We start from the raw sequence: 15,263 nt of genomic DNA, 5'->3' as shown, positions 1-15,263 counted from the left end.
GATATTACGGAAAAGAGGGCACACAAAAAAACACAAAAAACTGAAAAGGAATTTATGGAAATGAGGAAACGGCTCTAATTGAAACGGCCACTCACCCACTTTCATTCGCAAAACCAAACACACTTAGCCCCGAAAATCCAACTCTTTTAGCCCACTGTCATAACGCAATAAATCACCGAGCCATCAGCAGGCTAACACCTACCCAACCCAAAAATCGCGGTTATATAACACACATCAACAGACCTCAGGTGAAATTTCCAACGGACCGCAGACAACATCGGACCCGCATCCTCAACGCGGCTAATCCGGCGCCCCAAACCGCAAAAAAAAAAAAGATAGCTATAGTAGAAAGATGTCGCGGGATCGGGGGAGTATAGCACTCAGTTGAGGGTCTTCATCAGAGACACAATCGTTGAAACGCTGAAACTCCGCAACTCCACAAGTTGTGGCTAATGATGCGACACATTTGCTAATTTCTATTGAAGCCCACTTGCTGGCTTTGGGCCAGGTCAACCGCGAAAACAGGTCTTGATGGTGCACTTGAAAAAAATCCTTACTATAAAGTATCCAACATATGGTATCAGAAACTAATCTGTACAGAAGAATTATTTTCTTTTTGAAACTAGTAAGAAAACAATCATTTTGTTCACCTTGCTTTTGCTTTTCTTGCTTAATATGCACCTAGGGCTTCTTTCCTCAACTATAACTATAGTTAGTCAACACTAATTTCTCTGCGTGTAATGAGAGTTTAGAGAGGGCTTGGGTGTATTAAGCGGCCAGGAGGCGGAAGGTGGTTTCAGTAATAGGCACCGCCACCCGAAGCTTTCTATTGTGCGGAATGAAATTAAACCGTGTTGGCATTAGCTCTCTACGCATTGTTAATTATTTCTGGACTTCTCGGCTGGGAAAGTGTGCAAAATTTTAGCCCGATCTGTCCATCAGTCAGTCAATCGGTCAGTCAGTCAATCAGTCAAATGCCCCGTCATTGCTTCCCAATCAATTTGTGGATCATATTCCGGATTGCCTGGAGTTTCTGTTTCTGATGTCTGGGTGTCTCCATCGTGGCTGGATTTATGATTTGCATAAAAAATCGTTTGCCAATTCTTTCCCTACTTTTACCTTTTGTCTGCCCGTTTTCTTATTTTTTTCTTGACTCTCTTGTCTCCTTTGTTTGCCTGACATTTGAACTTTTCACTTACAATTCTCCATGCGGCAATGGCAAAATATCTTTTAAGGAAATAACGCTGCAAAGAAACACCAAAATGGACATTTCGCCGGCATATCCATTTCCTTAAAAGTTTTAAGGAGTGAAAATCGAAATCACGCGTGTGCCTAGATTTCAATTACATAGGTTTGGCAAAGAAAGTGCTGTTCGAATTACAAGTAAACACTACAAGTTTTATTTAAAATCCTTTTTAGCAACTACACTACTATTATAAATTTCGTAGCTTTGATTATAACTTACTAATCTGTATTCTTCCTTAAGAAGAATTGCATTTGCAATTTTTGAACTTCAATACTTATACCAATCTTTTCACAGTGAGTTGTTATGTTTTGAATATAGTAATATTTTATTAATATTAAAAAAATTGAGAAAATATTTTATTCAACTACCTAATAGACTATCATATACATAAAAAAGATTGTAGAAAATCAGGAAAAATACTAGATAAAGAGCATAATGATAAAAGGGCCACCGGTGGATCTGGGCTTCCTCGGCGGTAACTTGAACCCAAAACCCCATCGCATTTGCCTTGGGCTAAGCTCCCGAGTTTCAGTCCCGATCTCTTGGCAGCTCCAGGTAATCGGATAGGCGAAAGTCGCTCCGCCACTCCGGCTCAGCCCCCTGCGACCGCCTCATCTCACTATTAGTTCGTTATTGTTATAATTTCTTTATTGTCATTATTGCGGAGAAGCCAATGGCTGGCAATATGCCAGATCCAAACACCGGTGCGATCCACATTCGTAATTACCAATGTGTTGTTGATGCGGCCAAAGCCAAAGCCAACCGCAAATCCACTTGGAGTCGGTGGGCCACTTGGTGGCAGTCGAAGACTCTTCCCCGACCACTTGAAATTTATGCGGCTGTTAGCTACCAGATAACGCTTTTGATTATGACAACTGGCATGGAAATTATGGAAGCTGCCTCCCAAGCCGCCGTCTCCGAATCTCCGCTGCTGCAGTTCAGCTTCTTTTTTCGAAAGCCGGAGCAGCTGTCGGCCTAGCGGGGGTGCTGCCCCCTCCGGACCCCTTCACTTGGCCAGGTTGAACCCAAGCTCTAGGCATCCTCTGCACCTGAAAAAATGGATTAGTATTCTAGAAAACGCCGTATAAATGGGATATGCAAGCTAGAAGTTATCAAAACAATAAGGCTTGTTAAAAACGTACCCTATAATGCATTTTTTTAGTTTTAAAATGTAAAATTCCAGGCTAATGTAGTGGAAAAACTGTAATTCATTTGTTGTGTCAAATATATAAAATACCTTAACGTAATCTTAAAATAATTATTATATAGATGACTATATAGATGTATATGCTTAGAAAACTAAGTTCCATTAGACTTACCAAATTTTGTATATATTATGTAGCATCTGCATTTTTCGCTCAGTGTACCCATCGAGCCATCACACGCGGCAGCTGCTGCTGCATCTTTCGAAATCAGTTTTGTTTTTGTTGCTGATGTGCCACTGTGGCCCACTCAGCGGAATATCTTGAATTTGGCTCGAGCTCACTTTTCATGTTGATGGAGTGGAAGTCTTTTGGCTTTTAGAATTCTCCCCGTTTCTACGCCGAAGAGGGGGGTACTGTGTGTGCTACAAAATGCATAAACAATCGAAACCAATTTCAAGCCCGGCTTTTTAGAGAAATGAAAAGAGAAATATATATGAATTGTTTGAAATCTCTAGCCCCCGGTTTTTGTTTATTGTTCTGAATTCAAATGAACTCAAAGCCAATGTAAATATGGGAGCTCTATTTGCCAAAAGCAACTGTGTGTAAAAATATATACAAATGAATTATTTAATAATTAATTCAATTTCCAACTTATATTCAATACACATTATTTAAAGCTTAGACTCATTTATATTATATGTATTTTGTAAAACACATTTTCATAATATCAATTAATTTTTAAATGTATGAATTTTGAGTTAGAATCATCGGTTTGATTAGATAGTCAACATCATCCTACATTTTTCAATTAAGTGTAATTTTTCATCTATAAACTATTTTTTTATCTCACAGCATTTTTGTCCCACTGTTTACAAAAATACCAGACATATTTTCAAAGCATTTGAATACCTGTGGGCCAAAAGCATCGCAACCTCGACCCCGGCCGGTAAATGAGTAAAAAATGGAAGAAAATACAAAAACCTGAGACAATTAAGCTTAAGGAGCATTTCATTTCATTTCATTCGATTTCGATGCGAAGAAAGTTCAGAAAAGCTAGCCGCCAAAGAGAAACCTCTGGCCCAGGGCTGATCTACAACCGATGGATGGCTGGAGGATTGAGGATGGGACGCCAGGTGAGTGGGCCGCTGGGTGGTGGTGGACCAGTCTTGATCTTGCGGTTTTCGAAGGCACTTAGAGCAATGGACCTTGAAGACCACAAAACGTAGTACCGCAACAGGGACAACAACCACAAGCAGCTATCATGAATCATAGGAAAGCATTTGAATTGCAAAAGACTGCCCAGATATACATATGAAAATAGTCCGCAATTGTTTCTACACATATATTGCGGCATAAGTGCAGAGAAAGAAATTAATAGCAATATAAAATAAATTAAGTAACTTTTTTATGAGATTTTTTAATATGGTACTAATCAATTGCGTGTATGATTTATTCATATGTAATCTCGTGAAAATCACATGCTTAAAGAGCTCTAAAATAAAACTATAAGTTTCCAACACTATTCGCAGTGTATGAAAATAGCAAACGAATTTTAATGCTCTTTTTTCTGAATTTTTTAGCCTGCTGCTCAGCGTCTTTTTGACATTTACGGATCATAACAATTTGAATTTAACATACGCAAAATGAGACCATTTTTGGTAGCAATGCCCCAGGGCATCAATTTGGACATGTGCCGAGTCGATTGTTAGGAAATATATTTTAAGTGGCCGCCGGCGGCCAGAGAACCGAATGTGTCAAGAGGGGCAGAAATGTGGGACCCAAGAAGTACCTACATGTGTACATTCATCATAATATTCCGAGAGGCTGAAACTTCACGCAGCTGAAATTCACACGTATGTAGTAGCTCCCTTCTGTTTCAAGGTGTGTTCTATTAATCAAAACTAGAGTCCTGTTATGCTGAAATGGAATGGAATGGAAAATTAACATAAATTATAAGTAAACATGACAGGGCAAGATTTCCATAGCGCATCCTGCCGTGATTTTCCAACGGTTTCCACTTCCGATTTGGGACCAGAATTTCCCATGACCCCGGCGAGAATTCGATTTTCCCGATGATGCCCGCTTGTCAGCGCTCATTCCCAGCATATAGAATCTGGATCCCGAATCCGAAATCCCCTCATCTTTATGCATGCGCACGTCCAGGGAAAATCAGTGCGAGGGTGCGGGGAAATCCCAGAGAACAGGTTCTTTTTCCTGCCTTGATTTTGATGTTTTGTAGTTTTTTATCTCTGCTCGTTTTTTGGTAATTCGATCCGATGTGCCTGCAAGGAAGTAGAGCACTGGGATCTTTAGCATATGAATACCATTTCGGCTGTTGCCGATGAGTTCACTGCACCGTGTCTCAAAGTCCGGAGATCCGTGTGGGAGCAGGATCTAATTTTTGTAGTTTTGATGAGCCCCTGACATCGGGGGTCAATTGCCGCCAGGTGGGGATTGTGGAGATCGGGAGAAAGGAAGTCGGAGATATGGAAATGAGCCAAATGAAGCGCGATTCCCACAGGATTGTAGGAGATACATAGGTGTTCTCAAAATAAATATAATTCTAAGCGCAGGAAATTATGTAATCGATACGACGAAGTAGTTCGCTGTGTAATGAAACAATATAATAAAAACTTATTCACACAATAAAAAATGCCATGCAAAGAATATAATGATAGTATTTATGTGCGTTTTTGCATATTTTCTTTTTTTATAATGTCTTAAAGTAATGAGCTAACACTATTCTAATGACTAAGCCAGTCAGCTTTATTGAGCACTTATCTTTAATCAGCATTAATCGATTACTTTGCTTCTTTTGTTCGATTATATAGCCAAAGTTACGTGTAAGCGGGTCACAACTTAATTAGTGGCTGCCGAAGAAATATCATTTAAAGTTAGTTACTTGAGGTTAGTGGGCTCTTCACCCACAGCAACCGTAATTGTGGAAGAAAGTTTGTTTTTCGTTTTAATTGCCAGCTGCAAACTTTAACGAAGATTCATTTATTCTGAGCCACGGGCAAATAGTTAAAGCCGGGCCTTATAGCCCATGGCCTATAATCTATTCATGTTGATCGAGCAAACGCATTCGCCGAAAGAGACGGTGATAGTTGCGGGAGTGGGAGACAGAGAGAGAGCGGGTGCATTTCACACAAAACGTGCAAATAATAACACCATCTCCGCTAATGATCAACGCCATGTTGCATCCCCTCTCCTCTGACTAACGCAAAACAGCTCACGCACACTCGAAAGAAAGGGGGGAAATACAAATGAGATGGCAAGAGGAATAAGAGCTCTGTTCATTTAGCTATTTCGGATACTATACTTATATCTATATATAACTATTTTACAACATTTACGTAAGATGCTCTTTAATACTTCAATTAGCATTGTATTTACGGATAAAAAGAAAGGTATGACAGATATTTATTCACCTCATATTATACAATCATCAGACATTTTTTTAATTAGTATGGAAAGCTATATAAATATGTTTATATTCCCCGCTAAAAATAGCTATTTGTGCACATTCGCACAAGCACCGAAAAGGAAAGAGTAAGAGGGGTGGGGTGAAAAAGAGCGGGAAACAGTGGGCACTTGCAAACAGACAATAAAACGCGTTAACTGCTGTTTTGCCTGCCGCAATTGTTGAGCTTGGTCTATCCGCTGTCCCGCTCTCACCTGTTGCGACGTACCACCCCCTTTCGACCACCCCCCTCCCCCTTCCTCACTTTTGGAGCACGCAGAGCCACTAACTAATTGGCCGAACCAACAACAATTTTCTGCCTACGTCGTCTCTCTCACTCTCGCATTTGAAGATGATATCGTTGTCGTGCAGCTCACGCACTCACCATTGCACTCACACACAAACATACAGCTTGGCCCCAACGTATCTCCATCTCTCTCCCACTTCCTCTCACTGAGGCGAATAGAGAAGGCCCAAAACACAAGAGAAAAAAAACAGCGACAAAGCAGAAAACACTTGCGCTGTTGTTGTTGGCTCACTCAAATTAGCTGAAACTGTCAAAGAATGCATAGTAGGGGGGTGTGGGGAAAGGGGCTCTGCGAGTAAGAGAGACAGCAAGCCCCATTTGCGCATTTCGTGCATCTCTCTCCTATCTTTCGAACAATGAGATTCTCCTTATGACAGCTTTTCTTCTGATTTTGCAACCCATTTGGACTAGTTAAAAAATATTTTGCATATCTTGGATGGAAAAATGCGATTTCTTTAAGCTATTAATAGTACATTCTCAATAAACTTGATATTTTCTGCAAAAAGATTTAATTTATGAGGTTTACATCTACGACTTAAATATAGCATTAATGCCTATTTCTATATTTCCACCCTTATATATATCTTCCAATGGGGGTTATTTCCCAAATCCGACTTGGGCAATCGCGCAAAAAAGCACACTTCGTTTCGTCGTGACAAACAAAACGCTCACGTTTATCGCAGACAAAAGATCTGCGTTTTTACGCTAAATTTCATTTCAGCTTGCGCTTTTTTGTCGCTCGCTCTCCCCTTCCCTCTCTTTCCCTCAAAAGCCATCTCTTTCTGCTCTGGATCGATCGTCTATATTTGTGTGTGTGTGTATTTTGGCTTTTGTTTGGAAAGTTTTTCATTTTGGCTCGTTAAAAAATTTGAAATTCAAAAAAGAGTGTTGGTTTTTTTTAATAGACAAATAGACAAAAGGGTGACGCAGGTGGTGGGTGGCCAAAGGGGGAGGTTCCTCCGCTCGTTTATCTCTGCATATTCATAAAGCTTCGATCTGTTTACCTTTCTGCGTTGCCGTTTGACTTTTAGCTGCTTTATTATGGTGCAGCTCACTTTTTTTCTGCCAAAAATCCTCCGTTTTTATCAGTGACACCAAGTGGTGGGATATCGCGGGGGTGGGGGATTGAAAGGGGAGCTGTGGGGTTATGGTTGCCCAAAAGGTGGAGGAGCAGACAGACAGCTGCAGTTGCGAAAAACGTCAGGAAAGTGATATTTGTTTATTGTTAACGGATTGAAGTAAACAATGAAAATTGCTGGAAAAAGGGTATATTAACTATAGGATACTATGCAGATTTTAAGGGGAATTAAGCTGGAATATCTTTATATTTAATTTAAGTCTTAAATAATGTATACTTTTATACTTATTCACGAATTAATATACCTTAGTATTTTTTTATGAGTGCCATATTCCTTAAGTACCTTCAGAACATAATCCAGCAATAAAATGCCGAGCTAAAATCTATGTAATTCCCAAATTCCCCGAAAAAGGTAACAAAATCTTGAAACTTAGCAAAATCCTTCGAACGCAGTTCAATGAACCCTAACCAGATTCATCTATCGGAAATTTTCCCACAAGCAAAGCGAAGGCACAATATTCATTTGCCATAAATAAGTCACCAAAAGCCAGGGTCCCCAAAATCAGTCAAATTGTCGACGGCCTAACCCAAAGATCTTCATCATGGTAACCCCAACTGGACCCGCTACCCACAGTGGAATAGCTAGCCAAAAAAAAATAATAAAAAATAAAAACAGCCCAAAATGCACCGATCAAGCGCGAAATTTGGCACAAATAAAATAAAATAATCAGAAATAAAGACCCAATGGGCTGCTTTTTTATAACTATTTTTTTGGGTAGGGAGAGGGTCAAGCGAGGCAGTTAGCCTGCCGTTTTCTTGCTGTCCATGTTTTGGGCCATTTTTTATTTCATTTTTCTATTTTTTATTCCCTCCATCTTTGTTATCGAGAGCCCGAAAAAGCCAGGCGAAGGCACACAAAAGGCCCTAAATGCGCGTCTATTTTGTTACAATTTAAGACGCTTATTAGAAATCGTTTGCAAATTGTTTAGCCAGCTAGCTGGCACGAACGATCGTCGTTTTGGGAGCAGAGCTCCGATCGACGAGCTGCGGCTTTTTTGGGGCGCTGGGGAGACCGGCAACGTGGACCCTGTGGATCTGCAGGCTGGGTAACCCGAGACTGGAGCAAGCCGCCGTGGAGGAAGTGGAGCCACGAAATGCGTGCATATTAATTTTCGTATATTTACGTTGGCCCGATCCATCCGATTGGGCTTGGATCCCGCTATGCACTGAAAAAAGTTTAGTGCTCATATTCACAATATTTGAAAAATGTAGTAAGAAAGTTTAAAACAGATGTGCCTGCCATTAACTATGTATATTTAGGTTTTGCTTTGATTATAAAGAGATTAGCAAGTTAAAAATGTATTTATTACTGCCCTTTTCGCTCAGTGTAGCCACGTGAAACTTGACTGAGTCTTGTTGCTGCCGTTGCCGTTTGGGTTTTGTTGGTTTTCTAGCTGCCTGATGATCTAATTTGGCAACAATTGTCGTGGTCGTCGATCGCTGATGCCGATGATCGCGGATCGACGATCCAGTCCCGCAATCCCCATTCCCATCCCCATCCCCAAACCCAAAACCCATGCCAATCCCGATCCCGATCCCCACACACATGTGTGTGCTATTTGTGGGCCTCTGGAGCAGGCTCTCCTCCGCCTGGCGATCGATTGATCTCGATAATGAGTTTTCGTTTCGTTTCGTTTCATTTCGTTTGGCTTCAGGAGGACGCACCCATAATTTCGTATGCTCTGTCACCCGAACGATATACCTTGCCGTTCGATTATGATTTCCCCGCGCTTTTCCGCTTGGCTGGATGCACTGGTAGGCATCGATCACACTTGATGATCTCCGCCGGGCCAAGACTCTATTTTCACTGCTCTCTCATTAAGATCGGGTGGCTCCATGTCTAAATAGGACTTTTTGGCCAGGGCGCGGGCCTACTGAGGCTTGAAGTTTGATTTAGTGACTGCCATTTTGTGCTCGTCGTACGTGCACCGAAATTTAAATATAATTTATGATCCGAGTCTGCCAAAGAAAATGTGCCTTACGTTTGCTTTGCTGGGCGGGCCATAAAATGTCGCGAATGGCTGATTGGTGGGGCTCTTATTTCCCAATCCACTCGATTCGATTTGTTTATTTGTTCGAAAAGAAGAACATGATGACCCAATAAAACCAAAACTCTGGAAGACCACTCACGATCATTCTAGATTCCATTGAACCCTCTGCCGGAAGTAGGAATTGACTTTTAATTGAATGTGGACAATTGAAAAAAATGTGGTCTAAGCATCCAAAAGATAAATATTTATAAGATTGTATATACATTTAAATATAAGAAATTTTCCATTAAGAAACCAGAAATGTTGAAAGATTTAAAATAGATCACTGATGATCATTTACCAAGATGACAATAACATGTTTAAATATGATAAAATAGGAGTATAAAATTTAGCCTTACTTACATAATTAACCAAAATAGGTAAATAAAAGATTTTTTCAAAGTTTTTTAGAACGATTTCCACATTATCCTGAAATTAAAAGATCCCATTGCCCACCCATTAAATAAAAACGTTTTCAATGTTTTTTTTTTTTTGTATGTAAATAAAATGTATTTTCTTCTTTCTTCGCTTGATGCAATAAATTACTTAGAATTACAAAACATTTTCGTATCAAAATATATGTATGTGTTGTTTGCTTATCATCTTCACTTAAACTACAGTAGAACATTTTCAATGTGTACGCGAAAAAGTAGTGGTCATATCAAAAATAGTTTACGGTTTCTACAGCTAGGCTAAAAATACTATCGTATAAAATATAGAGATGTATGTCTTGCTTACGATTGTCTGGCGTTTCATTTGTTCAGCTTAGAGTCTACAGTTAGACATAATACATTATGTACAGGATAAATCGAAGAATACTTTACAAAGTTCATCTTTAGGATATATTATGGGCACACACTCCAAAAAATGGTTCGAGCTATTCAAATTGGTGGTGGTGTTTTCAAAAATGTTGCGGGGTGTGTACAAATTAAAACGTAATTTTTAATTTTCTCTTTTCTGGGAGAAAATGCTGACTAGAAAATAAAAACAAGTGAAATTCTGCTTGAAGTTGTGTGTCTGCACTGGGAGTTTCGGGAACTTGGAGCCGCCTAAGAGAGCTAGGAACTAATTTTTGGTGGAACATGGCTGGGATCTCAGCTATACAATGTATTGCCTTACGGCTCGGCATAGCCGGCGTAGTTGAGTTCGCTGCTGCTGGAGGATCCCGCGCTGCCGCCAGGACATCCGCCCTCAGAATGCTTGGTTAGGAGGGACATCCGCGAGAAGGTCTTCGAGCAACTGGTGCAGGAGTACTTCTTGATGTCGGAGTGGGTCTGCAGATGAGCTCGCAGATTCGAGCGATCTGCAAAGGCCCGGTGGCAATGCTGGCATCTGAAGGGCTTCTCTCCCGTGTGAGTGCGAATGTGTCCTTGCAGGAGCCATGGCCGCGAGAAGGCCTTGCCGCACAGATTGCACTTGCAGGGCAACGTGTGGGTGCGAATGTGCATCTTCAGGGCGCCCAACGAAACATAGGTCTTGTCGCAATCCTTGCAACTGAAGGACTTCTTCACCTGATTACCCTCGGCGGCCGGGCAATGGAACTGCTGATGTTTCGTCAGCCCGGAGAAGGTGGAGTAAGATTTCTGGCAATCCGGGCACTGGTAACGCGGCGGCTGGTTCTTGTCCTTCTTGGCGGAGGCATTCGGGATAGCTTCGGGCGACATATCTCCGGATTTGGCTGCTGCTTGCTCTCCCGGCTGGCTGGTGTTCAGATTCAAGTTCATGTTCTTGTGTTTCAGGGATAGATCTTCGGGCAGCGAGGAGCTGCAGCTGGATTCAGGCGTCATCGATCGCATGGAGTAGTAGGAGTTCTCCGAATAAGCCGGCGAGATAGGCGCATGGTGATGATGGGTATAGCCGCCCAAGCTCGGATAACCGCCCATCTGTGGATAGGGCAGGAAACGGTGCTGCCGCACGCCGATGGGTCTATGGATGATTTCCGATCTCATGGGCGGGGAAACGGAGCTTGCGCGACCATGAAGGTAGTGATGTGGTGGCGGCGACAGCGAGCCCAGCGAGTCACTCGGGGAACTGGGCGCAATGAGATCGCTACGCAGCGGCGAAATCTGGTGACCCGGCTGATTGATGGTCCTGTAGAACTCGGCGGTGTAGGGCGACATGTGGAAGTTCCAGGGATATTTCGGGTAAGTGGGCGTGGGCACAACCACGGAGGCGGCAGCAGCGGCGGCCACAGCTGCGGCAGCAGCTAAAGCCGCAGCCTGGGTCTGATTGGGGTCCGAGTCCACATCCACATCGATGTCCTCGTCCTCCTCCTCGATGTGTTCATCATCTGTGTGATCCACATCCACACCCTCGTCCTCGCAACAATCGCTGACGTTGATCAGCTCCTCGGAGGGATTTTCCTCCAGAATTTCCATTTTCTTCACGCACAAATCCTGCGGCTCATTTGGGGTGTTACTGTGATTTTGAGGCGCCTCGAACTGGTAATTAACTGGGCGCTTTTTTAGCGGGCACTTGCTGTAGTTTTTCTCCACCAACATGTCTTCCACGGTATGCATTTTACTGGCTTTTTATTGATAGTTTACCGGAATTGTTGTAAAAAGTTCTTAATTTTCGTCACTTGGTTTTCAGTGTGTCATGTTCACACAGGCACAATACTCGATCGATGCACAGATACAAAACGCGTGTTCCGTTAAGCAAAGCGGTTGAATATCGGTTATATTTCGGGTATATTGCGTTGGGAGAGCTGGTTATGTGATTCGGTTAGAGTCTGGGAATAACTGAGCGAGTTTGGTGGTGGTGCGGCCTTTTTATACTGCCCCTGCACTCGGCTCATCACACGAAGCTGCCAAAAGAGAGCGCTCTCTCGGGCGTTCCGACGAGAGTAAGCATGTTCATTCAGGTAGATGCTTCCACCAATCGCGACACTCGGCTAAACAGGTTTCGTGTTGTTTATGTACGATTGCCTCACGTGCCGAACTCGTACACTTGCACCAATCGAAGCCGCAAACGAAGCGATGCCGTTATATTTGCTCTAGTGTGGGCTATATAGTCAAATATGTTTACCTGTGTGCGCTGTTGCGCTCTCCGCAGCTGCTCTCTCTCTCGCCCTCTCCGCATTTGCATTCAATGCGCAATAAGGAGAGCTATGATCTTACCTAGAAATTTAACTAGAAATTCGAAAACACCCCACTTTTGGAGGATTAGCGAACGAGGGTTTCCTTTTACCTCATTATCATTATCAGGTGCATCATTAGTTGACTTAATAACTGAAACGCAAAAAACATAGTCAGGTACCCAACATAAAATACTAACGTTTTTAGGACACACGGGGATGCATTAATGAGCAGGTAGATTTCTGCATCAATAAACTGTTTTTGGTAAGCGAAAGGAGTGAACGTAGTAATTTGTAGTCACCAAATTTGTTTACTAACAAGTAAGTAATAGAAAGGTTATAGTAAACTAAGCAATATTCCAATTGATTTTGGGCAAAAAAATTGACAATTATTGTTTAACTTTTGTTTTTCCCGTATATACATGTAAGTAAACGACATAATAAATGTATATTGAACCACATATCCACATACTATATAAACATCTTTATAGCTTTAATAATTCCTCGTACTAATATGATTATTCTGTAATTCGTCTTCAAAAATTTATTGAAAACTATTCCATTCCTAAGAATTTTACGGTTTGGATTTAATTCAATTTTGCCCGAAAATAATTACAATTAACGGAGTATGCATAACATTAAAATTTTTATGAAATAGAATACGGTAAATATACAACTGGAAGAGAGCCAAGCTAAAATTCAATACGGAGAAGAGCATTCCCATTCTCTTTAAGCCAATTGCTTCTCTTCACTCACAGACTGTTTCGTTTCCACTTTGTTTCTGCTCCGCTCTCGAAATTTTCTCTTCGATTTGAAAACCATTTGAGGCGCCAATACTCATATTTATGCGTTTTTGTGATTTGTGGGAGGGAAAGGATCCATGTAGTAGACAACTGGTAAACAATTAAGGAGCACGTCGCGGTCCTCAAGTGGAAACCACCACACACAAGCACGCTCGCCACCAAGTGACAGATGTGTGGCAACAGCACCCAAACAAACAAACAGCGAAAGTGTTCACCCAACAGATAAGATAGTAGGTGTGGCCCCCTCCCATTCCCGACCGATGTCCAATGGCAGGACATAAATCAAAAGGGAAGCAAACCACGCCAATTCCTGATCACTTACCTGGAATCACGGCAACACTGAAAACTAATTTATTTAATAAGGCAGAAGGTAATTTCTTATAGTTTTGCATAGAAATTAAATACGTCAAATATGGCTTAAGCTTGTAAATAATTATTAATAATTAAACAATTAACCTGCATGTAATTTCAGCTTGTCAGTGGAATGCTTTATTGTTAACAACATCTTTTTTCAGTGTAGAAACCACACACAGTTGGCATTTAACTTAATTAGCGTTCTTATCAAGCATTTGTCCCTGTGGCAGGGCGACTGCTGTGCTCGAGAGGATTCGCATCCAGATGCAGATTGCTTCGTTCCACAGGAATTCCCAGGAAGCAGACTATCCGGGCGCAAGTGCGATCCCACTGAGATTGCCAAACGAGGAACCCAAAAACCGCCAGCATAAATTAATAGATAAACATGTGCAATTCTACAAGACAGGTTCGAGTTTGGCGGGCAGTGATGACCATCTGGATTATATTTCTTCCACCCAATTTTATATTTAATCAATACATTTAAATAAATAAATGCGAGATTTTAATTAAAATATTCATTTTAAAATATAATAATTGGAATTTCTTTTATCTATATTGATTCCAAAAATACCTTTTAATAAGAATAAAATATAAATTTGCTAATAGCTAGTTTTTGAAAGAAAACCCATTCCATTTTTAGCTATTTTGGCCACTATTTGCGGTCTGTGCCACATTCTCCGATTTACATGCCATGTCCAGGTACTTTGGGCATGGGTATTGAGATCAGCTTGAGTCCCAGGTTCTGGGCATCTGTTATCTTATCGCACGTCGTTGGCTAGGCTGTGGTGGTTATATGGCCACGCTGCCCATGACGTCTCCTCCAATCCGCCTTAGAAGTCTGGGAGACGGCGGAGTCTCTGTTGCCGTTGTCTCTGCTCGATAGGCTGTTAACAAAGATTTAATGATCTTGTTAACTAATTTTTTTTTCTGGGCTTCGTTCTCGGCGCTGGCCGGAGTAAAAGTGGTCGGGAGTGGGTCGGGCAAGGACCACCCACCGGACACGGCGACTAGCCATTCGACCGCTGTGCAAGTTAATTAGTTTGCGTTTGTTGCCGCTCTTAAATCACACTGGAACGGGTTTATTGCGGCCAATTCCACGCCAGCAAGTGAGAGTGGAAATTCCCTAATTACACAGATACTACTAATAATATAATAAAAAATAAATAAAATATAGAAAACAGTGCAATCAGAAAAGATCAACAGCTGAGTCAATGGTAACAGATCTTCTTCTAAATCTTTTGTTATATAAATTTTGTCTTGTAATTTAGTAACTTAGTAACTTAACTTAAAACCACTAACTTAATTTCCACATTTTCAGCCTCCAATCTGCTAAAAATCAATCACGAAACTTGAAAATAGGTGACCCAAATAAGCAAACCGCAGACTTCGTTTCAAAATCGCAGCCAATACGCATCCTTTTGCCCGGCTATAACATTTTGGAAGCGTGTAAAATGGTGATATTTAAGCGATTTTTGGATGTTGCAACATCCCAGACACGATCGGCAACAAAAAAGAAAAAAAAAACCCAGCCAAATTAAACAAAAACAAGACGCAAAAAGAGGCCAAGCCGCAACAGGCTAATCCTATTTTGGCGGCAATGAAAATGGAACAAAAATAATAAAACTTTTTTACGACGAGCTCTAAAAAGCAGAAAGGGTTTCTGGCTTTCAGCGTTCGGAGCTCTCTGTATTTTGATCTTGG

At 41.4% G+C, this 15,263-nt stretch overlaps 1 protein-coding gene across 1 annotated transcript; it reads right to left on the bottom strand.

Moving 5' to 3' along the window:
- Positions 1-9,831: 9,831 nt before the first annotated feature.
- On the bottom strand, positions 9,832-12,110 carry LOC6732416 (protein escargot). The gene has a single exon (XM_002079501.4). It carries the CDS (start codon positions 11,846-11,848, stop codon positions 10,445-10,447), a length of 1,404 nt encoding a protein of 467 aa, XP_002079537.2. The 5' UTR covers positions 11,849-12,110; the 3' UTR covers positions 9,832-10,444.
- Between the last annotated feature and the right edge of the window lie 3,153 nt (positions 12,111-15,263).

The sequence above is a fragment of the Drosophila simulans genome, chromosome 2L, assembly GCF_016746395.2.
Source record: "Drosophila simulans strain w501 chromosome 2L, Prin_Dsim_3.1, whole genome shotgun sequence".
NCBI lineage: Eukaryota > Metazoa > Arthropoda > Insecta > Diptera > Drosophilidae > Drosophila > Drosophila simulans.
This window is presented reverse-complemented; position numbering and strand designations above follow the sequence as displayed.